This window comes from Melanostigma gelatinosum (genome assembly GCF_949748355.1).
Source record: "Melanostigma gelatinosum genome assembly, chromosome: 15".
Classification (NCBI taxonomy): domain Eukaryota; kingdom Metazoa; phylum Chordata; class Actinopteri; order Perciformes; family Zoarcidae; genus Melanostigma; species Melanostigma gelatinosum.
In genome coordinates, this window is record NC_136648.1 from 5,395,755 (window position 1) to 5,421,270 (window position 25,516).

General features: G+C 43.1%; 1 protein-coding gene across 1 annotated transcript; it reads right to left on the bottom strand.

The window, feature by feature from the left end:
* Window positions 1-2,965: 2,965 nt before the first annotated feature.
* klhl14 (kelch-like family member 14) lies at window positions 2,966-15,346 on the bottom strand (the record flags this gene model as incomplete). Its single annotated transcript, XM_079285278.1, has 8 exons — window positions 2,966-3,106; window positions 3,472-3,629; window positions 4,226-4,384; window positions 5,728-5,918; window positions 6,346-6,424; window positions 7,212-7,301; window positions 12,467-12,588; window positions 14,469-15,346. The coding sequence occupies 8 exons, from the start codon at window positions 15,344-15,346 to the stop codon at window positions 2,966-2,968; spliced, it is 1,818 nt and encodes a 605-aa protein (XP_079141404.1).
* Window positions 15,347-25,516: the final 10,170 nt, after the last annotated feature.

A 25,516-nucleotide genomic window follows, 5' to 3' on the forward strand; every position in this document is an offset into this window, starting at 1 on the left:
GCTCAGAGAAAAACAACATTTAAAGATATGTATTGTAAAATCACTTCATCTTTTTGTATTACAAGTTTTCTGAAATGTAATGTTTAAATATGCAAATGAGTCATTATCAAATGCTAACTGTTGGTGAATTTAGGACAAATCTACAGACACAAATAGACAAAGTAGTAAAACAAACACATAAAAGTGTATTTTGGATGTTTTCTTTCCGCTAGTTTGAAAGAAGACATGTTATAGAAGCAGACATATAGTGTCTCGCCTTAATCAAGGATTTATTGTTCTTTAATCTCTCAACTATCTGCTCAAATATCTCCATCAGTGTATTCGCAGTTGTTGTCAGACATGTCTCTGAGGGTTTTGTAACATGAAGAACACTGAGGATTTTCTAATGTCCCGATGCCATATTGTGTGAATTAGACATGGATTTATGTAATCTAGCAGACTCATCTCAGTGAGGAAATAATTGCCGTCTTATCCTCCAGGCACGCGGCCAAGTGGATGCATGACGTGGAGACGCCAAGCAGAGAAACTGCTGCCATTGAAAGACGAAAAAAAAAAGACATTAAAAATGAACCATCAGGTGTGTGTGTGTGTGTGCGTGCGTGCGTGTGTAGGAGGACGAGCATGCTGTTTGGTGCATGAGACAGTTGGTAGTAAATGGTTGGCAAATCAAATCTGGTCTGGCATGAGGGGCCGGCCTGAGGGTGAACATCAGGTTCGCTTTGTCTGCTTGCTGGTTCACATTTTACAGACTCCCGCTGGGTTTAATGTTATGTTTTCCTTTAATTTTAAAGTCAGATTTATTCGTAATCTAACCTTTTTTTTAGGTTCAGAGTATGGAGACAAGTCTTTGTTTGGTATTACAGTCGGGGCTGTAGAAGGGAAATGCTACTGACATTAATTCACCAACAAACTGGAGTCTGAAGTATAAAAACTAGCTGTAGTTTCTAAGTACTCAGCGAACAGAAATGTAAAACGTTCCTGCTGAAATATTTCTAAACGTCCTTCTGAGTTGTGAACACTTGGTCTGAGCTTCATTCTGTCAAAGTGTGAAGTTGGGTTTTAATGATTTAGACGAGTTGTTTCACAGATCTGGAAGTTCCTCCGTGTTCAGCGGCTCTCAAGCTTTTGGTTCATGACACCTTCAAATTAACTACACTTGAGTGGTGAACAGTTCACCCAAAGAATGATTTTGTGTCTTTGGGTTGTTTCATTTGATTTCATTTGGAGGCAGAAAACTATTTCAAGAAAATAAAAAAATAAAAACTGATGCCAGAAATGTGTTTTCCTCTGTCAGAAGTTCATCTAAATATCAAGCGTTTGGAGAATTCCTGAAGTCACTTTTTCAGGGTAGATGTACAATAAGGGAGAACTTTGTATTCAAAGATACTGAAGCATCTCAGGAAAACCTGTTTATTCTGTGACTTCCATCCGACTGCTCACATCGAGGGAAGCTAATGTTCTGTCTAAAATGTCAAAGAAGTGGAAAAAAATGTCTTTTAATCATCAAGAGTCAATTTATTTTCATATTCTAAAATGCAAAGGACATAACAGGATTTGAGAATAAATCCAAGGTTGAGTGCACAAAAATGTTTCACTGCAAGCGATTATGTACAAGAATGAAATCAACAGATCTTTACAGAATGCAACAGGTACTGCATCGATATTTAGAGTCAACTTTTTGAACCTAATAACGGAGACGAGACTGGACTTAGATTCATTTGATAATTATTTTTTCAAACACAGCACATTGATTCATTTACATTTGATTGAACTTTGTATGCTGAATTAAAAGTTCACTATTAGTGCATCGAGGACCGTTGTATGCTCGTTTGGTTTTCATACATTAAAGATTAAAATCCCATTAAGGCCAATGCTACGTGGCCTCATAAACAGGCCTGTTAGCATTACCTTGTAAAGGTGAACAAGCCAATGTCCTCGCCATCGGTTTACCCAAACATGCTACCCATAAATACGTCGGCTGGCAATTACCATTTGATTGTACGGTCATCGTTTAATTAATGTGAACGTTAGTGCGTCATACGAACACTAAGAATCAATGGTTAAACTTCCTTTGTTCTGCTTGCAGCACAAAGAATAGCTGCCACAAACATTTGGCGAGACTTTCTTCTGTCACGTTATACAGAAACACGACTTCAGTCTGGGTGTAAATGATTGAGACAATTAGTTATAAATTAGGGCTGGGTGACGTGGACACGTCCTCATTAAGATCATTGTGTCTTTTTTTCTTTTTTTTTACAATGTCCTCCTGGTTGTGTTTGGACCTACACACCACCTGCTTGCAGGTCGAGTTAAACTGTATTTTTTTCTTATTCATACAATGTCAGTTAAATAATGACTGCAGCTCGGAAAAGTTTCTGCAAATGTCCCCATTTTAGACACGTAAATAAGTTAAACAAAAGAGTTGCATAAGGATCCGACAGCAGGATAAGAGCACAATCCAGCCAGAGAGAACGCGAGTGATGCAGAACATTTGTACACTTTGATCATCACGGTTAATGTAACTCACCCGGCCCTAGTTTGACTTAACCCCATCGACAATTTGGGACTGATCACCTTTTTCTGCCAGTGTCAGTCCGTGAAACAACACTGCATTGTGATAGGAATATGCCTCTACTGAATACAAGATACAATGGATTTGAAAGCTATAATTCAGTTCAACACTATGCGTGCTATAGAAGAGAAGCCAAAAAACACTTACTGTCAGTTTAAATCAAATCAAATATGAAACTGACCATTTCTCAGAACACAGATGACTTTAAATACATGAGTTATACAATTCTTCTTTTTTTTTTTTGTTTTGAAACCTTCAGTGGGGAATAACGAAAGTGCTCTCGTCAAACCTGTAAAAAAATAATTTATACACACCCCCGTCGTCTGACTGGAGTCCTCTTCCCATTCACTCTGCCGCCCCCCCCCCCTTACCGCCCCGCCATCGGATTAATTGTCATTTGTTGAAGGGAAGGCAGGCCGGCAGTATGACGGTGGAACAGGCTGGGCCCGCTAAGGGCTCCGCCACCTCTCCCTCCAGCTCTGTCCACGTTCCTTTCTCTGGGCTGTAGCAGATGGTGGAAGACTTATAGGCCCCCTGAGGAAAACAACAGAAAATCAAGTCATCCTCCTCATTTCTCTCAGCGCTGTTTGGATTTACAACTGTGGAATGGAAAAACTCTTTTAACTGCATGTAGTCAAAAACAGCCGGGACAACTTTAAAGATCAAGTCTGGGGGTTTATTCTACACGATGTATTCCTGTTTGATGAGTAGGATTTGCTAAAAACTCTGTTTCAGAAACTGACTTCAAAAACAGTTAAAGTATATTCCTGACTCATGGCACGGTCAGGGTGGGAAAGAACTGAGACAGACGCAGTGTTTCGGTCTTTTCCTGGTGATTCGATGACAACCAAAACATAAACTTTTGCCATCAATCTCCTTCAATCTACAATAATCCATACCATGCTCCAGCTGTAGCCCCCCATGAGAAAGATGCTGTCATTCAACACAGCGCAGCCCGGGCCGCTGCGGCCCTCCAGGATGGGCGTCTGCAGGATGTTCCACTGGTCGGCTTTCGGGTCGTAACACTCCACCAACATCACGTCTAGATGGGAGAAACCTGTGTGAGAGAAGAAGAAAAATACCTCAAAACCATGACAGTACCTCTGTGTCTCACATACAGGTGATGTGGTAGGGCCAGGTTGCAGTAACAAACTTGCTTGTTTGACTTTAAAGGCCCTGAAAACACATTTTCTTGCAATCAGCGTCTTACTCTGAGCGATGGGTTCTTACATGAACTTTTCCACCGGCTGTATTTCTGTGTGAGCTGCTTCCTCTGTGCTCTTCTTACTGGCTTAAGGTTTCATGAGCTGAATATCAAACTGTGGCAGTGAAAAGCAAATTGGAGCTTCTACATTCAACAGACTAATGAGTTACTTAAAAACAGTATTTCATAAGAGACACACACACACAAGTTCCAGCTTTTCATGATTCCCATTCAAACAGCCAGCGTTGTGTTTTGCTGATGGAATACAACACATCATTGTAATTCAGTTGTTTGTTCAGTTTGCGTTCCATTTAGTACCTTGAATGCTGGAGCATAAAAGAGGTCGCACGGTGTAATGAAGCTCGTCGGCCGCTGATAATAGCAGCATCTCTTTCAGTGTCGATCTTGACCTCTTCTCTGTTAATTCCCTGAAACGCTGGAGTGCTTACCTTTCAAATGGTTTCCACCAATAGCATATAGGCGGTCGTTCATTCCAGCCAGGGCATGAATGGCACGCTTTGTGTTCATATCCTGTTTCCTTGCCCACACATCCATTACGGGGTCATAACAGTAGAGCCAGGACACATACTCTCCATTGTGAACTCCTCCTGCAACAGGTGAACATAGAACCGTGCTTTTAATGCGATGTCGAAAGTTCACACCGAAGCGCGACACACTGGCTGCTCGTATAATAAACGGAGGAGCAAACTGACACGCGTGTCTTTTATTGGATCTTATATAAACACCGTGAAAGTATCGAAACTCTCACTCCGTGGAGAAATACACGCGAGAGACTGTGCCTTAACTCGACCACTTCACAGATGTGAACGTCGACATTCTGAACGTGTCCCGGTGTGCGTTTCCGGTTGCAGTGTTTGTGAATGACGGCAGCTGACAGGAAGTAAACATGGGCCCAAGCTGTTGCCTAGCAACGCAATTCTGTTGCAAGTCAAAGGGAGCGCTTCAGACAGAGAGACGGGTAAATCCAGACAGAGACTAAAGCGTGTAGAAAACCCAAAACACAAGAATGAACCTGGAAATGAGCACGTCTCCTTGAAAGATGATTGATTCATTGCTGAACTTACATGCTGTAAAACTATCTTAAATCACAGATTAATAATTATAGATTTAATTCGTTACTTCTAATGCTATCCAGCTACATGTGCTCATTGTATCGCTGGCTGGACATAGTTTTTGTTTTAGTAGATCTCAGTGCGTCTCAGTGCTCCGACTTCTCCAACCAGCTCTATTCAGACGCTCGAGGTTGGTGCCTTTGTTCCCTTTCTTTTAGTTTTATCGTGTAATAACTGCCGTGGCGCCTAATACAGCACAATAAAATTCACTGATGATTCAGTGATAGCGTTTGGAAGAGGAGGAGGATTTTGATGTATGACATTCTGCGTTGGTGTGATGAGTATTTGATTGATTGAAAAGTCACAGAAACAAAAGAGATCATAGATTTCAGAAGAACTGGAAGTGTTGGATAGAATGTGTGCTGAAGTTACATCGAGCGGATTTTAAGAGTAAACCAGAATCTGCAACCAAACTGTCAGCAGTCGAGTTGCATTGTGGGTAATGTAGGCGCCAGGGTTTGACAAAGAAGAATGTGGGGAATAAAAGAGAGTCTCTGCAGCCTGCTTTACTCTGTGCTCTGTGCGTTTATAGTTGTTGACTGTGGTCACTGTTGGTTTCATATGATTGTGAAACACATTTTCCAGCTGTGACTATAAAGATCACTGATTGATATTGTTGAGTTTTTGTGCCAAATATTTATCTTGTAATAATGTTTTAGAGGATATATCTGTCTCTTTCAAATCCGAATCAAGTACTTTTTAAAGAAAAAACAGTGTATTTTATGTGTCGGAGGAATAAAAACATTTTTACAAAGAGTTAAATGGGTTTTTCACGACAAGAGAAGACGGGTGATACGTGCGGCAGTTTCTCTCCTGACCTGATATGTAGATCTTGCCGTTGTGCACTGCTCCTGCATGGGCGGCCAGAGGCTGCGGCAGAGACGACAAGTAGTTCCACTCGTTCGTCTCCAGGTTGTAGGACTCCACGCTGGAGAGGTAGCCGCTCTCGTTTCTACCACCAATCACGTACAGGTGCTTATCCAGGCGGCAGGCAAAGAAACTGGCTCTCCTGAGGAAGGGAGTGTCAGACAACAGACAACATCATTAAACCAGCGATGACGAGATGTATCGTAGGATTTCCCACTGTTTGTGTGCAAGGTGAGTGACTGTGCTCGTCACATGCTTACCAGCCGTGAGCATTTCTCTTCATGCATAGTGGGTGGACTTACTTTTGCATAAGACATTAATTGAATGTTATAAAATCGTAAAATTCTAAAGACAATACATGTTATAGAGATGCAAAGCAATGGTTGTATGCAAACTGATAAAACATCGAATAATACAAATACGAATAAGATATTGTTTGTTTTCTTTATATGTGAAGTCAATTCTTTTTGATGAAGGTCTTCCAAGACCCGTGAAAATCCATCAGTCTCCTGGTGCATCGTCACAGTTACCATCCTATGTTGTCTTTGGGCAACCACAAACAGACTCACCTCTCCTGCATAGGAGGCAACTGTATCCAACTGTTGAATCTGGGATCATAGCGGCTGACAAAATGAGTGCTGTGCTTTCCTGCAAAAAACCGACAGAAATCAGGATCAATGACGACGACTTAGTCTTTATGGTACGACGCAGTTTAGGCAGACTGTGGCAGCGCTCTGTTCTAATTGGTTAACTCTTTGCCAAATCCTTTGTTTTACACGGCACCAATGAAGCGCACAACTGTGACTCTGTGGGTTTAATATAAACATATTATCTGAAAATCACCACCCACACGTCATGATTTTCAATGTGAGGAGGTGCTGCTTTTCACCGCCATTAGAGTTAACAAGCGCTGACTGAGGTCTTGTTTTTTTTTCAATCATAGATCTGGTGTTGGAGGATAATCAGTTGAAAACATCTTAAATTGTCTCTGATGATGTGTTTTGGTATTGTCTTGATTTTCCACTCTGGGAGCTAAATAAACACATTGTTATGATACTCGGTGGGGAAAGAACAAAAGGACAGTATCAGATTTTTTGATCATTTACAGCCTTTGTTTCTTACTATGGCGGCGCGTTACCGCCATTTCACAGCAAGCACTCTTAACACTTCTCCAACTAAAATATTTCACTGTTAACAACAGTTATTTTTCAATGCCAGTTATTGACAAGTGTTGAGTGGAGTGTTGTTTGTCCACCCAGAGATGAACTGGCTCTAGGATGAGTGTTTGAAACTCTCTAGTCTAACATTAACTCGGATGGGTTTGACCGAGCATGAACTCCAGCTTAGGGCGCTCTCTAAACTGAGTAAACACTCACAAAATGTGCAGAGTGGAATCACTGGGAAGCGAAAGCTTCAGTCGGCGGTGTTACTGTACCGTTTGGGTTCCACTGATCCTCTCCGCCCAGCAGCAGCAGGAAGTTCTCCACCTGCACCACGCAGTGGTGGGCGCTGTTGTAAGGCATTACTGGACGAGACACAGAAACCAAAGGCGTCAATCACTGGAACATGCCAATGATGGGCAGTTTCAATCAAAACTATTCCACGATTGTACTCATAAATGTACTGTAAACTACTTTATCAATACAAGTCTAATGTAGACATGACATTGTGTCATCAAACGGTAATCAATGAAGAGCAGCATGGAAACCCGGCTATCTAGGCCACAATATGGACGATATGGACCCAATCCTAACTCTGCTGCTCAAGCAAGTCTAAAAAGCCTACCAAACAAATAATACTTGATTTAAATGAAACAGTTTTCATTCCACAGCGTTAGACTTTTTGAGAATTACAGATTTACATCTCCAGCCTCATAGTGCAACAAAGAAGATATAATTGTGGAATTGAGGTTTTCATTTTAACGAATGACTGTTAACCTCAGCTGGTATAACTCTGCTCAGCTCCTCGGTCGGAAGACGAGATGCCGCTGGTCAAAGGCGGCAGCAAAGCCAGGTCTGGATCTGTCCGCGGTGGGCTGGTCGCTGCCAGAACCCGACTCGAAAGGCACCGATGACAAGCCACTGTGTAGACATAGCCACACATCGTCCCACTAACGGTCTCGTGAACTTATGGAGGTCATAGTGAGTCATTAGTATCACAGTTAGACTGTTTCATGAACCGTTAAATGTTCCTCACAGTAACGTTAAACCATCAGCCGCCAAATAATCAATAAAATAGTTTTATAGATCAATTATAGTCTTCAATTAATTCTAATAATACTGAAAAAAACGAAACGTATCAGAAATGTGTCTCAACTGCACCTGAAACACGACAAGGACCCATCACTGAACGAGTTCACTCTGGTTGAACTGGACAATAAATGAAATGAAGTTCTTATTAACAGAGCATCCATCTTTACGTTTTAATACTTGTACTGCCGGTCTTCCTCGTTCAGTGACTATTTGTATTTCGTCGCGCTGAGCGTCCGATTGTTTGACGGGGAGCGCTCGTTCTACGCGCTGAGGTCAAGATTGATTAAATCTGCAACGTACTCATCACAACAGCACAACATCTGCTTCTCAACCCTCAGCGTGACTCAATGCTACAGGATTGGTTTCCCCTCCTCACTGCTTTTTGTTTTGTAACCTTCCAGTCATCCATCTACAGGAAGTCATTTCTTGTGGGAAATCAAGCCTGTTGACGCCTAAACCGGAACAAATGAAAATATGAAGCAGAGCAAACAGTCTACTGTTTTTTTTTTACAATATCCATCTATCTTTCTGTCTATCGAATCTGATTAGGCCAATAAGTTATTTAATTATATTTAGGAGACATAACTCACCTGCCAGTGATACTTAAAGGACTGAATCTCAGTGCAAGCGTTTTCGTTTTCTCTTTATCTCGCATTAAAAATATATCCCACAGCAGCTCTCCATCCAGTAGCACACTGCGTATGTCCAGTAAATACGATATTTAGTCGGTATAAACAGCTTGAAGCCCCCCGCTGCAGCAGGACCCCTTGTGAAGGATTTTCCCTTGTGTATGTTTTTTAAGCACCCCTCCTCTCCTCCATCTTCTTTTGCTGAAGTGACCCCATTGAGATGTAGAGAAATGGTCTTAGGTGACAGTCATAATGAACATGATCCTGTTCACTCAATAAATCTCAGGCCCGGTGCTTTTTGAGCACAAATCAGTGAAATGTTAAAGCCCACCTGTCTGTCTCCATCAGTCATTTCCACTGTCACCTCCCCACCGCCTGATGGATCACAGTTGCTGCAAAATTAGACAGCCTTGAATCTCATTCCTTTCCAATTGGCCTCTCCCTGCAATCTCACTCTGGCTGGCTGACATGTGCGGGCTCCTCTATGGGATGGAAGTCTCAGATAGGAACTAATACTACATACACTGAACACAGCTTTATCTCGCGACGAGGGGATTAGGTTGCCTGCCTCCAGTGCACCTCAAAGACGAGTGCCATATGACTGCCAAGTTCCCTTACATGCTATTTACATTATCATCCAGTCAGCAGTATATAGGACACGGATGGGCGGCTCTTTATTTGATGTCTGGCGACTTGTACTCGTACTAAAAATCATCTTGTACCCATGTGAAAAGAAGATTATTGCTTTACAGTATGTCACAGGCTGCAGTGTGAGGAGTGCTGTGGGAGGATTCGGGACATTTGCCTGCCTCTACAGGTGCCTCAGATACAGGTGAACAGTGGGATAAGTGCTGCAATAATTGAGACAACTGTAATAGCCTCGTGCAGAGAAGACCATGAAACATATCAATCGTGTTTCTATCTGCAATGTGTCAGAATTGCGCCGCGAGAAAGAAACAAATCTACCTATCTGTCCCCCTCTGCTCTAAATCTAAATCTTCTACTAACCCCAGGGGTGAACACAGCCGTAGGGCAGGATGAGCACGTCCTCCATGAGATGGACACCATCACTCCAGTCTACAGTGAGCTCTGGGGCTCACTAGAGGGAGTCAGAAACCTCCGCATAGACAGAGGCACAGTCTGGGCTGCTTGAATGACTCCACAGCTAATGCACCACTGCTGCTCCAGCTCTGATGTGCCTTCTACGCCATTACAAACGCATCCCACTGAGCTGAATTCCTTTGTTCCAGGCCACGCTGTGTGGACGAGGTCCACATCCAACGGGGGAGATTTAATTATCAGGTTGGATTTAAACGAAGACGAAGAAGAAGAGGAAGAGAATCGTCCAGCTTTGTGGCTGAGCCTTTGTCTCGTGTTTGTCCACGCTGCTGTGGGTACACTAGATGGCAAACGTTGCAATGGAATCACCGAGCAGTAGATTTATCTGACACCAACTGAGAGGGATCAGATTCTCCCCCAAATTGTGTTGATGAATGTCTCAATCAAAGGCTGTCCCTCTCAGGTTTCGCCTCATTGAAAAGTTATGATTGAATGTTAATAATCTTCTATCCCACATCCATTGTGTGGAGGCTACATCAGATGCCCACTGATGTGTTAAGGGGATGATTTTGCAGTTTTGTCCTTCCACTTGGCCACGGACCATTTGAGTGTTAACTTTTTTAGTTTTGAGTGATGGAAATCCCCACTGACCTTTTGCTTGTAGCAGTCTATACCCCAGGAGTATGAGTTAAATGAGAAAACGACGATACAGACACCAGCGCGCTGCAGGCTGTTGTGTATGCATGGCTCCTTTAGTAAAACGCACCCTGACAGATCTGGCCAAACATGAGCTCAAATAACAAGTAATGTTAGAGTAGCTTGAATATTCTAGCAGAGGAGGAAGAAGCAACGTCCGAAACGTTCTCTGAATTCAAGACACAGCGAGAGAAACAAACAGTACCGAGCTGACAGAGAGCAGAGCCATGGCTAATATGTACGAATGAAGAGACGCTGCTGAGGTTCGGCTCCAACCAAAGCAAAAGGACAAAAACTCAATATCTCTGGCAATGATGATGCAAAGGACAAATATGGTTTACCATTAGCTCTTGTTTGGCCTTTGCAATATGACAACAATAGAGCGGTGCGCCTTGAAAGGTCAGGGGAAGACGAAGAGACAGAAAAAGAGCATGGTCCACTTTACAGAGGCGAGCGCTGCAGGAACTCTTCAAATAGCTTCTCTATTGATTCACTGGTTTTTTTCAATAGAATGGATTCTTTGGGGGGGAAATTATGACAACTTGCTTCCGATATGATATCATAAAATCAATAAACTGTACCCTACTATGAATTCCTACAGGTTAAAGGATATGTCTATCTTTTATTTCTGCTATTAAGTCAATGGAAATGATATTTGCTTCTGAATGTTTGTATCGACATTACAGCTGCTGTGCTCCACTAACTCCATCCACCTCGTTGGTGTCGAACTCACCTGATGCAAACCTTATATCAACAGTGCGACCAGGTCAACAGGCTGCGTTTAAGTAAGCATCGGCTGATTGAATCTCATGAATTGATCAATGTGAGTGAATAATCAAGCTAAGCCGTAAGAAGGTATTGAGGAAAGATGTCATTCATTATTGTTCTCTCTCTCTCTCTCTCTCTCTCTGCCACAATAGATGGTACTGAACTGCCTTTGTCTCGTTACAATAGATGGTAAGGAACCGCACTGAACTGGTTTGGATCCTATCTATCGGATCGATCTCAGTTTGTTTATGTAAATGATGAAGCCTCGATGAAGACCAACGTCAGTTATGGAGTTCCACAAGGTTCTGTGCTTGGACCAATCTTGTTCACCTCATATATGCTTCCTTGAGGCAATATTATCAGAAAACACTCTATAACCTTTCATTGTTATGCAGATGATACTCAATTATATATATCGATCAAACCAGACGAAACCAACCAGCTCGCTAAACTGCAAGCGTGTCTTAAGGACATAAAAACCTGGATGACCTGCAACTTCCTGATGTTAAACTCAGACAAAACTGAAGTTATTCTACTCGGCCCAGAACACCTCCGAAATCAGTTATCTAATGATATAGTTTCTCTAGATGGCATTGCGCTGGCATCCAGCAGCACCGTCAAGAATCTTGGAGTTACCTTTGATCAGGATTTGTCTTTAAACTCTCAGATCAAACTTATTTCTAGGACTGCCTTTTTTCACCTTCGTAATATTTCAAAAATTGTAATTCACTATCCTGTTCTACACATGACATCATTGCACTTCTGTCCATCCTGGGAGAGGGATCCCTCCTCTATTGCTCTCCCACAGGTTTCTTCCTCTTTCCTCCCCGTTAAAGGGTTTTTTGGGGAGTTTTTCCTGTTCTGATGTGAGGGTTCCGGGACAAGAGGATGTCAAATGTGTACATATTGTAAAGCCCTCTGAGGCAAATTTGTAATTTGTGATTTTGGGCAATACAAAATAAATTGAAATCATTGGATTCAAGTAAATCTCATCATGCATCCTGCCAGCATATTTCAGCAAAAACAAGGGAGACCGGGCATGAAGCTCCACAGTGCCGTGAAGTCACGCTCTGATTAAAAACTTATATTGAAAGTGATAGTGATACATTATCACCTAAAGGATTTAGGGAACTCCTTCCCCTCATTTTCGATGGAAATTAACCTGTGTAAAAGTCATCCATAGGAACAACTTTTTCTCATCATAAAAGCCACTAACACAAGATGCCTCAGGTATAAAAAAAAAAGAGAAAGAAAGAAAGAACGCAGCAGAGCCTTTTGCTACTCACTTGTGAGGATCTTCCATGTCTTTTTCTCGTCGTCATAGTACTGGACCAAATTGCTAGGGAGACGATCAGGTCCAGGAGGCAAACCACCCACCAGTAACAGCATTCTCTTATTGGAACGGATTCTGTGATGTCAAAAGTGTGTGTGTGTTAGGAAACAGGGAACAAAACAGGTATTAAGCCTTGAGAAGAAAAAAACATCCAAAAGACCCAAAATAGGCTGAACCTGAAGCTGGACCCCTTTAATTTCTTAATTAACATAATTACTTTGATAGTATTAGCTGCAGTTGCTCGGCGTATTTTTATTTTCCCCTCTGAAAATGCTCAAGTGTGAATTATATCATCAACGAATAAATAGAACCAGATGCATGCATTCAATTAAAAACTGCTTCTTGTCTGGGTACAACTACTGAACATGAAGCGACGTGTCAGGCAACGTGTGGCCGCGTTTATTAAAATGTACAAAAAAAATTGCGGAACAGCGTACTCATCCTTTTGATGTGTTATTGAATGGTTATTGCACTCTAAAGATATCTTTTCAATTAGCTGTGAAGTGAAGACGATCCTGCAGGGTGCCATGCTGCAGGCTAAAAGCGCAATTGAGTGCATAAACCTGCCCATACGATGTCTCCATTTCATTGGCTGCAATGATTCATGTGACATCTCTGAGCCAGTTGAGAGATATGTCCTGCTGTTTCTATATGATATACAACGGAAAAAAGCCAAACACTTTACTGTACATGAATGGCCGTCATCTGGCTCCTAATGGATTTGAACACAAATCCACCAATTAATCACAATAAGCAGTAAAAAGATTAAGAGCAGCTGGCCTTTATATCCAGTCATGTTCACCTTTTTCAAATTTTAGTTTTTTATGCTTGGGAAATTCACCGTCGTCTCGGTACATTCTCTCTGCTACTGGCCCACTCGGAAGTGTTTTGGGGTTATTCATATGCAAATGAGCCCCTGGACATAGATAATGGTGATTAATTGAGAGGAGAGAAACAGTGGCATGTGAAACTAATTATGAGGTTTCTTGATTCTTTGCTCATTCAAGCCCATATGTGGGAATAGATATGTTATTGGGATCATGCAGAAACAGACAAACGATTTCATTTTGAGGTTGTTTTCCGCAAAAATTGGATTTTAAAATTTGGGAGATTCTCAATGCCACAGCTCTAATTTCCTGCTCTTTCAAGGTATATGCAGTGAATTCATAATTGCAGTACTCATTACTACTCAAAACAGAACCATCAATCAACACACGTACTGACAACTCCTGCTTATTTAAGTGCTGATCAGGACAAACATGGAAGTAAGACATGGAGCTCGGCCTATTTTTGTGAGCGAGACATGTTTATCGAAGCTCAATTTAGGGAACATTGTCAAAGTGTCCCTTCTTTGATGAATCCTCAAACATACTCCCCACGACTGTATTTCATTTTCGTGTGCTGTATCCTCGATAGCTGTGATATTCTTGTGCTCACACCAGAATTGTTTCATAATTACCACGTAATCCTGGTCACAATTAAATTACAGCATTTCATATTGTATTCATGAGTTGCTACACATCAAATGCATAACCTTTATCTAGTTTGCTGCATCGTGTCTACACTGATTAGAGAGCAATTACACAGATGTGCGAGGAAATAACGAGTTGCTTTTTTTTCTTCTTCACTGAAACACGAGGTAACCTTGGAATTATGGGTACAGTGAAGCACCGAGTAGAGCAAGACCCTTGACAGCTGAACGTCTTTTACAGGACGAGCCCCACAATCCTCATTAACCGGGCCCCAGACCTCAACTCTCTGACTGACCACCCACATGGTCTAGACTGCACAGGCGGTGCGACCGGTGCTTGTGCAAGTGGGCAAAACTTGAGTCGGCAATTTGTTCAAATTGAACAAGTGGGAGGCATTTAATCACCTTACGTCCACTCTCGGGAAGCTCACTGCTGTGTGTGTGTGTGTGTTTCTCTTTTTGTATATGTTTGTCTCATCCTCACCTGCTGGCCGTGGACTGCCTGCAGTGCTGCCTGAAGGGCATCAGGTGGTAGTTCATGGCATCCATGAGTAGTTTCTGGCACACGGGGTCAGTCCTCATGAAGTCAACAGACTGCACCCTCTCCACCAGCTCTGGAGCAGGTATGAGGGCGAAGCGCAGCCTCTTCATAAGGTCCGGTGCATAGTGCATGCGAGTCTCCCGGTCATGCTCCAGCCAGAGGACTGACATCTGGAAGAGCGCCAGCTCCGACTCCACCGGGGGCGGCAGAGCATCCAGCATGGCGCACATCTCCTCAAAGTTCAGCAGCAGCACATCCTCCACCAGGTACTTGTTGGCCAGCTTCTTGGTCTCATCCAGCCCGTGGAGTGCGGCGATCTTGCAGATCTGCTTGTAGTTCTGCACCGAGATCTGGTCGTTGAGGAACTGCACACTGAGCTTGGTGATCTGGGGGATGTTGAGGATCTTGCTGACTGACAGCACCTCTTCCACCGTGTCCAGGGAAAGAGTCACGTTGGCAGTGTACAGGTACTCCAGCACTAATCGTAGTCCAATGGAGGAGCAGCCCTGGAGGACCAGGTTGTTGATGGGCCTGGCGCTGGGGGTCACCAGCTTGTCGTCAGGAGAGGAAGAGGGGGTCCCGCGGCTGCCCTGGTCCCCTTTGCTGCCCTCATTGTTGATCACATTGTGGGCAGAGAAGAGGGCTCGGAAGTACTGCGAGCAGGACGCCAGCACTGCTTTGTGGCAGTGGAACTGCTGTCCCTGGGCAGTGAGAGTCACATCGCAGAACAGCTGTTTCCTCCATAAGAGATTGAGCCCGTGCAGCAGGGTGTCACTGTGTGTCGGGTCAAAGGTGGATGTTCTATCACCCGATCTGGACATGACTTCCTGACTGCGAACGCCACCTAGGCAACAAATAAACCATGCAAGCCATTTACCTCAGGTCACGTATTTGCACAACACACGCAGCCTACGGATGCAATCAGTCAGCTATTAGAATAGAAAACGATTTAGTCGAGTTAAGTCATTGAACGGCTCTCCTGTCCGGAGGAGGGGAGGGGGGGGGGGGTACACCACCATTACGCCAACCGGGGAGAAGCGACATCCAACGCGGGCTTTGGTCGCTTTCAACTTTGAGCTCACGGTCGTAAAGCAACAAACAAAACCGCAATAGTTCCCACAGCGTGCCTCTCTTATTCATTCTCACCTCGAGGTGATTCATTTAAATGGGGGGGCTGAGGTGGTTTTTTTTTTCAGGGCGCTGTCAAAACAACACAAAAACCGAAGACATGGAGGTGCTGCGGAGCTCTTCCTCCCGGTAAACGCGGTTTGAAGTTGTCGGATCAGGGAAAACAGAGACACGGCGGACGGATAACATGCAGCATTCAGCACAACACTCATCCCTTCTCCTGCCTTTTGCTGCACACCCCCACACACATACACGCGCACAATGAGGACATTACACAGCGCACAGATTTACGGAGTTATACAAAAGCAATTAGTTTGTCTCCGAGCCGTCAGCCAGCTGCACGGATGCGTTTTCGCCTTCAGCCTACCTGAGTCGAGCGGGACGTGAGTATCGGCAAAATAGTCACCGAAAACGCAGCTTTCGGTGAAGTTAAACGCGATATGCATGTCTGTTGTTTCGTTAAAAAGCTATTTTCTACATGCGTAACGCGTGTACAACTTAAGAAGACACGAGCGTGCTGCAAACGTTGTCGCCGGATTCACTTAAAAGCGCCTGTCACAACTAAATGATGTGAGCAGCCAAACTTACCTGACTTCAGCTCTTGGCACAAAAAAAAAGAGAAGAAAGTAAGCTTCAGGATCCCAATATTCTCACGTGAATTTGTTCCTTTGTTCTCCTTTTTTAAGAAATGTCCTTTCCTTTAAAGTCTATGGTCGCTGGTGTCTCCAAATAACCATTGATTCCAACTCATAAAGTCACTATTTTCACGTTGATCATTTGTTCTTCTGAATTAACAAGAAGTGTGTGAGTGTGTGAGAGGGAGCTGTGCTTTCTGCAAGAGAAGAAGAAGAAGAAATATACGTGTGACAAATTATGCTACCAAGAAACAACACATCATTATCCTTGGGCCTGGGGCTCAGTGAGTCGTAACGAGAGTAATAGGAAATCCACGGTTGGGGAGAGAAACGGTCGTGCATGGCCGGTGGAGAGAGACCATGCAGGGGTATGGATGCTGGAGAGACTCGCAAAATTATGGCTCAAGGCTATTGTAAAAACTGTCGAGCGTAAATGACTGCGATTTCAAACATCTATGGAAGAAAGAAAAGAGAAAGGGGGAGAAAAACCGAGTCTTTCCCTCGCTGTTATAGAGAGAACCGTCAAGTTTTAGTGCGCATTGCTAATTAGTCAATTTCTCTCTGCCTTCACAGCCCGACGACTTTGCTGCTGAGCTGAAACTGCTAATTTCTGGGACCAGCCTTTTTTTGGCTGTGAACTGGATGGATGAATGGCTTGTCTCGCACAAATGACAAAAAGCCCCTGCCTTAATCTCCATCGCCAACAGAACCCCTCATCTCATTCTGCTCCTGCTAGTCCTTCAAAAAAAAGAAGGTGCTTCGACACAAACTCAAGTTTTGCATCTGCATCATAAACACCACATGCACCACAATGTCCAGACTATTGTTTAGAATGCTGAATCAAAGCATATTAAAATCCCCTTTTACATTTCTACGTGACACAAGCATCCCCCCCCCCCCCCCCTGTGCACACCATGCCCAAAGTGATGTAAAGTTATAAAACAACAAGTCTAACGTAACACACAGCGTTTCCATGATCTGTTATCTTGTCTGATTCGTTCAGATTCACAGCCTTAGGTCGAGCTGCTGGCCTGCAAACACAAAGGGTTGAAACCTAATCCAGCATCAGCACCAGTGCACAGCAGTGTGTTTGCATGTGGAAGTCCTGGTTGGATATTTCGAGTCCATACGGCGACACACTTCCACCAACAAGACTGACCGTTATCTGTCAAAGCTCGCTGATTGAAGAATCACAACAATGGAAATAAGACTTGCTGTTCTTATGCGAACGTCCACTTGACCCGATGGTGTAATTCATGGCGCTAAAACAACAACAACAACAAGCTAAAGGCCCCAGGTGCCTCCAGTCTGGTCTGGATGTCTTGCACTGACATTTAAAACTTCAGGCGGGGGGGGGATTACAGTAATGACATAATCTAAATTAAGACTGTATCCTTCCTACGACTCATCAGGTAATTCTAACCGTCAACGGGTTGACACGGGATGGTTGCAGGTTTCGAATGAACAAAATAGCATTCTTGCTAATCCAATCAAAAACGGTGAGAAATTACTTATAATTATAATCTGTCAATTAAATAAAGAGCTCAATTAGAGTAAAGAAACATACATACAGGACTCCCGTGGGACCAGAAGTGACAGATACCTCAAGTTGTGAAATGACAGATAGGGATAAATGGGTTTGTTCATGTACTATGAAATAGAGCAACACCATGCTACCGTCAAGCAATAACAGGCCACATACAGGTAGCATTCGTAATAGATGGAACCAGAATATTGTTTGATTATTTGACTATTTGACGCATATCTGCATATCCCCCACTTGTAGTTGTACCGAGCACATTCATGCTACGTGAACGCTGTGAAACGACTGATGTGCACTGCATCTCACGTAATAATCCCCACTCATGTATAAATATGATACCGTCGTATTAATTAGCAGTTTTTCACCACCGAGAAAGCCGTTTGTATTTTTTTGTTTACGACTATGGCTGTGCTGCCTCATTTCCAAAGTCACTGCAGAGCGTTACAGTAGTTGACTGTATTTCACTTCAGAGTCCGCATACTGTTATCGTTACCAGCGCTCAGTTGGCACTACATTACCCAAGTCTCGAGCGAGCTATTCGAACGCAATAAAATGACCATTTTCAACTCTTTCAGCTCTTTGTAGCAACTCAGTCTCCTGAGGCCACTGGTCTTCAGATTGCAGGGCGTTTATGGTTGTAAGTTGTTGCAGTGTGCAGAGGGAGGGGGGGGAGGGAGGGAGGGAGGGAGAGAGGGAGGGAGGGAGGGGGGGGGGGGTCATCAGATAAGAGAAGAATTTCTAGACTAATTAAACCCTTTGAGACAAAGACTCACACCACAGTGATTTACAACTCTCTGTACCAGTTAACCCGACTCATATTTATCTGTCATATTACTCCGATACCTCTACGGGTAAGAAGTCTTCTTTTTGTCCTCAGCATTATGGATACAAGAGGGGAAGACAAAAGAGTAAATAACAACAGGTACATGAGATTTTCCAATACTGTTCACTCAAAGAGACAAATGCAAAAAAAAAAAAAAAAGGTGCAGACAGATCCCAGCTTCTTCCAATCTACTTCGTACAGTTTAATGGTATAATAAGCTCCTTAATTTACCCTCAGCTACAACACAACTTCCTGTGTCATGCTCAAAATAAAACATGGTTTCTCATTGTTTGTAACACGGAAATATAAACCGTAACACCACAAACTGCCGACGTTTTTGCGACCTTAAATCGCGAAACTGAACATTTAATCTAATCAGTGCAATGAAACAAAACAAAAGGAGAAGCTCCAAAGTTGTGAATAGCAAAGTCTACCAGGCATAATTCCTTTTGCTGGCTGCTGCAGAGGGGGGGGGGGTGTATGCTAAGATAGAAAGTATTATTTTCCTAAATGGAAGGTGTCAGATGGTCACGGAAATGTGATCGGCTGTTCAAGATCACTGCTTCCCATCTGCAATTTGTGACGTGTGAAAGATTCAGCCCAAATGTGCTCACCAAGCGTAAATCCTCAGCACTTTCTCTTATCGTGGAAAAGCAAGATAACCAGCTGTTTACAGATCAGAGAACATATCATATTAATATCATGGAGAGGGTGATATCATCTTGTTTGTAAAAATATTTTGTTAACTAAGTGTGGTGTGGTATGGCAACCTATAAAGTGAGAGTTGTAATTCATGTGTTAGTGAAAAGGTTGTTTTCTGATTAAAAAAAATTAAAAAAATGAAACACTGGAAAGCAGAAAATGCAGCAGGCAGCCTCTTTAGAAAGACTGAAGTGAGACAAAATGAATGCAAACTGCAGGTTACAGTAAATACATTTGAATTAAAGACTCAAGGCTTCAATTCCAGTTAACGAAACACAAATAGGCTTCTTTTGATTCCACATCCGTCTTATTGTGTTATTATATTATTGTATATTCTTATATGATCTTTCACAGTTCACAGTTATGTGTTTAATGATATTATAATGTGATGTGGAAACATCCACTATACAGTATTTTCAGGGAATTTGATTGTGAGTCCCAGTAAACTGTAACTTAAACTGTCTGTGCGGCAGAGGTTGGACCAATTTGTCATCTCCCGAGAGTAACCTTCACACAAAAGGAACAAATGAGTTCACTCGCAGCATTAGTTTAATCTACAGAGGTGAGGAGAAAGTGAAAGGGTCAACGAAAGTGCAACATTTCCTCTCAGCAGCTTCACTTCATCGTGATGAATTTGGAAATTTCAACAGATGCAGATGCCTATTTACTTGATCATATGACTTTATCTTCATATGTTGTGATACCGGGACTGATTAGCACGTGTCTGTCATCTCAGATCAACGTTAGTCAGAGATGATTCATAAAAACGTCCACGGTGTAATAAATTGGAAGCACTTATATTTGCCATTCAGGGAGAATGGGAGGCCTGCTGTTTTAAACCCCCAGATCCCCACACATGGCGTAGCCACCACAGACACGGCTCAGAGAGCCAGCCGGCAGCCGGGAGGTGAGCAGAAAGGAACAGGCGGTGTCCTCTTCAGAGTGAGCACAGGCTCGTGTGTGTGTGTGTGTGTGTGTCTGTACAGTTTGTGTGTGTGTGTGTGGCATTTCTCAAATGACAAAAGGATACCAGTTGTGCAGTTCAGGTGGGAGGAGACATGGAGCTGGTGTGGAGACTCACCTGAGGGAGAGTCCGGGCTGTCGGGACCGGGGCTGCAGTGGCGACCCGGACATGTGTGAGGCCCCGCAAGTGGCCACCGTGCTGTGGAGGAGGTTTTTTTTTATGGGGGCTGGTGAGGGAGAGGGGGCTGCTGTTGCGCAGTTTCCCCAGCGTGATGCATCTACCTTCAGGGTGGCAGCAGGCGTGGAGTGGGGTGCGATGGAGCGAGCACGGGCTCAGTGGCGCGGTCACCTGGGGACGCTGAAGCCGCTGTAGCAGGACTGATAGTTATTCCTTGGGAGAATTGCAAGATGAGCCCCATTGTATTAGCAGCCCCCTTCTACTGAAACTGTCTCAATGTTCTCAAGCCTTTAAAGAAACAAGTTGGGGTGCAAAATATCTGACACTCACCTGGAAAGCACATGCAGCATGCTTTCAAGTTTTGTTGATCAGAATAAATATAATGTTGAAGGACCAGGTGTAATCTCTTCATGAAATGTAAAATGCAATGATAAACAAGGGTTCTCTAATGCTCATAGCTGTATGTTTCCCTGTGCATCTGAATTACTGTTGTCTGAGTTAAACTTCAGTAAATTCCTTTGGCAACGAGAAGCCAGCAAATTATTCCACACTGATTTGAAAATTCTCAGACATTGAGCTTTCTCATTTCCAAGCCATACTTTTGTGTTGCAACCGTTTGAGTCGTATGTTTAGAAATTCTCTGTGTCTAATATGGTCAGCACTCCCAATTATTCACTCCACTGACAAGTGAAACAAATGGGACCAACCAGTGCATTCTGTATTATCTACACCCCTTGGATTCCCTGACAATAATTAATACAACGGCAAGCTGCTGTTAGCAGCCCCGACGACATGAGCTCGACAACATAAGCTCTCCTCTTCCAACAGCTTTTTGAGAGGAAATTACATCCGGCGCTGAGGTCACATATACATCGTGGCCACTAGCAGCCGGGTCATATCACAGTGCTGTCTGACAGCCCAGATCAGATAAAGGTCCTATTGTAGGGCGCCGTTAACATCAGCAGGCTATTACTCACATCATTACACCATGAATGTAAGGTGCATGGAATATGTCCGGAATAATATGAATGTAGGACTGTGGCTATAAAGACATACACCACCTTTAACGGCAAATACATACTGTATGTCTCAGGGGAGTTCATTAACATGCCACATGATCGCTGCTACAGTGTGGTCACACTCCGTTATGTAGTTACTTCATTGGCTCATAATATATATTAACAGATTCAAAACATTGCTAATACATCACATAAAGAGCATGTACTGCATGTAAGCAGTATTGGTAAATGTAGGTGTATGTTTTTGCAATTGAAAAAAAACAGTCTCATAATAAAACAAAATGAAATAAATACTTTTTTTAAATTTTTATATGTCCTTTTTAAAGAGTTGTCATGTAATCATAAGAACTCCTCTTATTTTAGCCGACGAGGATATTAAAAGGTTTTTTTTTAATTATAGAGGAGCACATTCTCCTAACATCCATTAAAGGAATGCCATGCTCATTTTAAATCCTCGCAGCAGGCATTGGCATCAACAGAGGAAAAGTGGATGAGTTTCTCTTTAACAGCTGTAATTTGTGTTTTCCAATCACCATGCTGATTCCTGCTCATTATACTCCGGTTTCACACCGGTAAGTGAGCAAAGTTTGGATTGATTGACTCTAATTAACTAAAAAATGTTCCAAGCCACGGATTTATTATCATGCTAGCTAGCCACAAATGTCAGAGACTTTCACAAATTATTATCCTGTTAAGATAAATATCTTTGAAATCAAATGAGTGTGGCAACACAAGGAACATGTATTGTTATACTGATGAATTAGTTTGGCATGTTTTCGGCAGAGTTCCACATTAAAGACTCACCTGGGCAAACACACTGTTCCAGTGTATTGTTCAGCTGCACAGTATGACTGAATGACAGATGCTGTAGTTGCCTAAACTTTAAAGGAACACACTCCCTAATAACCCAGTGTACTGTATAAACACTGAAGGGAATGAACAGCAGACATGGTTTCAAAGTCGTTTGTCGAAATAAAACATTCTCCGTAAGATATTAAGATATGAAGTAGTGCAGATCTGCCTGGTCTACTCTACGTTGACAGAAGACCTATTCCCTCTTGTGTGATCCAGAACTTGGCAGCATCTCGCTCATTGATATTTTAGACACAGTAGCACCTCTCAACACTCACATTCTTTCCTTGACTCCATCAGCTCCATGGCTCAACTCTCCACTTGCTGACGAACAGGAAGGTTTTGAGTGGACACCCTAAGGGTTTTTTTTTTTCCTGATTTTGAAAAGATCTCAAAACACAACTTTGGTGAGCTTGAGAAGACAGACCGTTGCTCTGATTCACTCGGCTTCACTCGGCTTCACTCCAGCGATCAGAAGCGATCGCTGGAGTGAATCCAGGCGGAACGGGCCCCTCGTCTGCATGGTGGCGCCTGGGCTGAAATTGAGAATCATGCTGCCTGTAAATCAGATTTTGCCAACATGTCTCTTGCAAAATCTGCGTTTATACAAAACTGCCAAAAAACAACAACCTCTAAAACCTGCTTTGATGTATCACAGAATACAACAACACGGTGAGGCTTGTGCTGTATAGTCCGTCCTCATCGTACTGAAAAAAGGCATCGAACAGCGAAGAAAATACATCTCAGCTGTCAAGTAGCCCCATCAGTATTTGCACAGTCCACCCTCTTTAGAGTAGCAGCATTTAGGTGTGTGCACTTTGAGGCACGGCAGCAGATAAATGTGATGACATCTAGTTGTGGCTCACTTTCATTTATTTGGGGGATTGATTAGATGCAAAGAGAGTCGACAAATGTGTTGGGGCGGCACTTCCATTTAAGATATTGCCATGTCGTCACAAAGGATTATGAGACCAACTGAACATTTCTCTCCTCGAGGTGCTTTTGGAGATCTAGTGGCACCGAGCGAGTCATTGAGGCTGTTATGTATGTTTAGAATTATATGGTATATTTAAGTTAAAAGCTACAGAAAACCGAATAAAAAAATCTGAATTAAATTGTTGCAGGTAAAAGAGACGACACGTATGAACGTGTGAATACTTTTTCTTTCAGCCAAAAGTATTTCAAAATGTTCCAGTTCGACTTAATAACAACAACAATCATTGATTTGAGGCATCCAGCGTGTCAACAAAACAACAGCATCTCTATCAACCAGACAGACAGAAGGAGAGGGCAGCACTATTTCTAAAGGAGCCGTCTAAGAGCATCGGCCTCGAGAGAATCCACAGCACGTGTGCTCTTTATACAATGATATGACCATTATTATTGACTTATTGCTATTTTTATATGTAAATTAACAGCATGTCATAAGTCAGATGAGACTATTCTGTGTGCAGAAACATTCATCATGTGACTTTTAAAGTCTGCTGTATATGGAGTGTTGTGTACCATTAGTATGTCATTGTTGAAACATGAAAACTATTTTCTATGAGCACTAAATGTGATTGGGTTAAGATTCCAAATTGAAAACAGCGTTTCCCCAGGGTTCTTTAGAAAGCCAGTGCCTCGTGCGCACACAACATCCTTTCGTGCACACTATTTACCCCTGGATTGCTTCAGGCTAATGTCTCAATAATTTTCACTCCTTTCTCAGGTCCTTCCCACAAAGGACTTAACTAATGATCCATGGACAAAATGAAGCATTTAAATTTATTCATTAATCATTCATCTCCAGCTCATTGAAAATGCTAAACTTCCACGAAAATTAAGATTGAATATTGAAAAGTGATTGAGGGAGACAGCTCTCGGAGAGTGGAGGAGCGCGGACAGAAACAGGGGGGTCTTTTCAGGAGACAGTGGTCTTCACATGGACACGGTCAAGGTGGCCAAGGTGTGCTAAGTGCTAGTTAAGGTCACTAGTTGTAATTAGATCTTGGAATCTGGAGAAGCGTAGAATTTCTGTCAACACTGCCTGTAATTATTCTCTTTTCCAATTAATGGTGACATAGATTAATTATCTGATGAGGCAAAGCCAATTGCAATCATTCACCCAGCTAAAATTAGATCAGTCCTGACAGCAGCATGAAAGTCACCTGTTTCATTGTTATGGATTCGCTGCAAGTAAAGGGGGGGGGGGGGATAGTGAAGCGTGCTAGGGTAAGTAAGTAAGTTGTCTGGTACAGGTGAATGTCCAATTACACTGCTATTTGAACTGAAGGCATCTACTCATTCGGTCCTGGACTGGCTTGTTTGTTCACCCCGGCATCATCAGTGGTAGTAGAGTCATCTGTCGAGGATTGCAGGAACGCAGAGATGAGCTGACTTTCTGCTGACAACCCCTCCTGTTTGAAGAACATAACAAATGGAAACAAGCTAATTAAGAAAGGCAATAACACAAACTGCTCGCTCTATCTGCATCCCCACACACACCGCTGATGGTGAGTCTACATTCGTGGAAGTAAAGTTACCATCTCGTTCTTATTTTTGTGAGGAAGGAGAACAAGGGGCTCCTGGTGAACCACGTCCAGGTTCAGTGCTCTTCTGTTTTAAAAACCTCAGCATCCAGTTTTTCTATTAAACTGCCTGGCACTGTCAACCAGCTTGGGAATCTGAACCGGCCTAGCCATGCAGAAATTCTCTGACTAACAATTATATCAGAAACAGGATCTTAGATTACAGTCCCCGGGGACTGGGGCAGTGGGCGTCTGCTCCAATCATTACTGGCCATTCAACAAGGCTCTGCACTGCTCTCCGCTGTTAGCCATTGTCAATTATGCCATCCCTAGTGTAAACTCGCAGAACACAAAGCTGAACTGCCAGTTCTGGCAGGAGTGTAACAGGATGACAGCCCCCCCCCCCCCCACAACTCCCTCCCCACTCGCCCACCCTAGGGTTCCTAGGCCTTCCTCCCCTCAAGCTACTTTTGAACAAACTGCCATTTGGCTTCTGATGCAAGCACGCCTTAGCCGTGAAAGCGCTAACCTGACCCCTCTTACGTTCTGCTTGTGGGGTTAAGTGGACATGATGGATTAGTCTAGGCCTCGTCGGGATTCAGCCTGCTTTAACTCCAGTCACAACCGGTATCAGATTC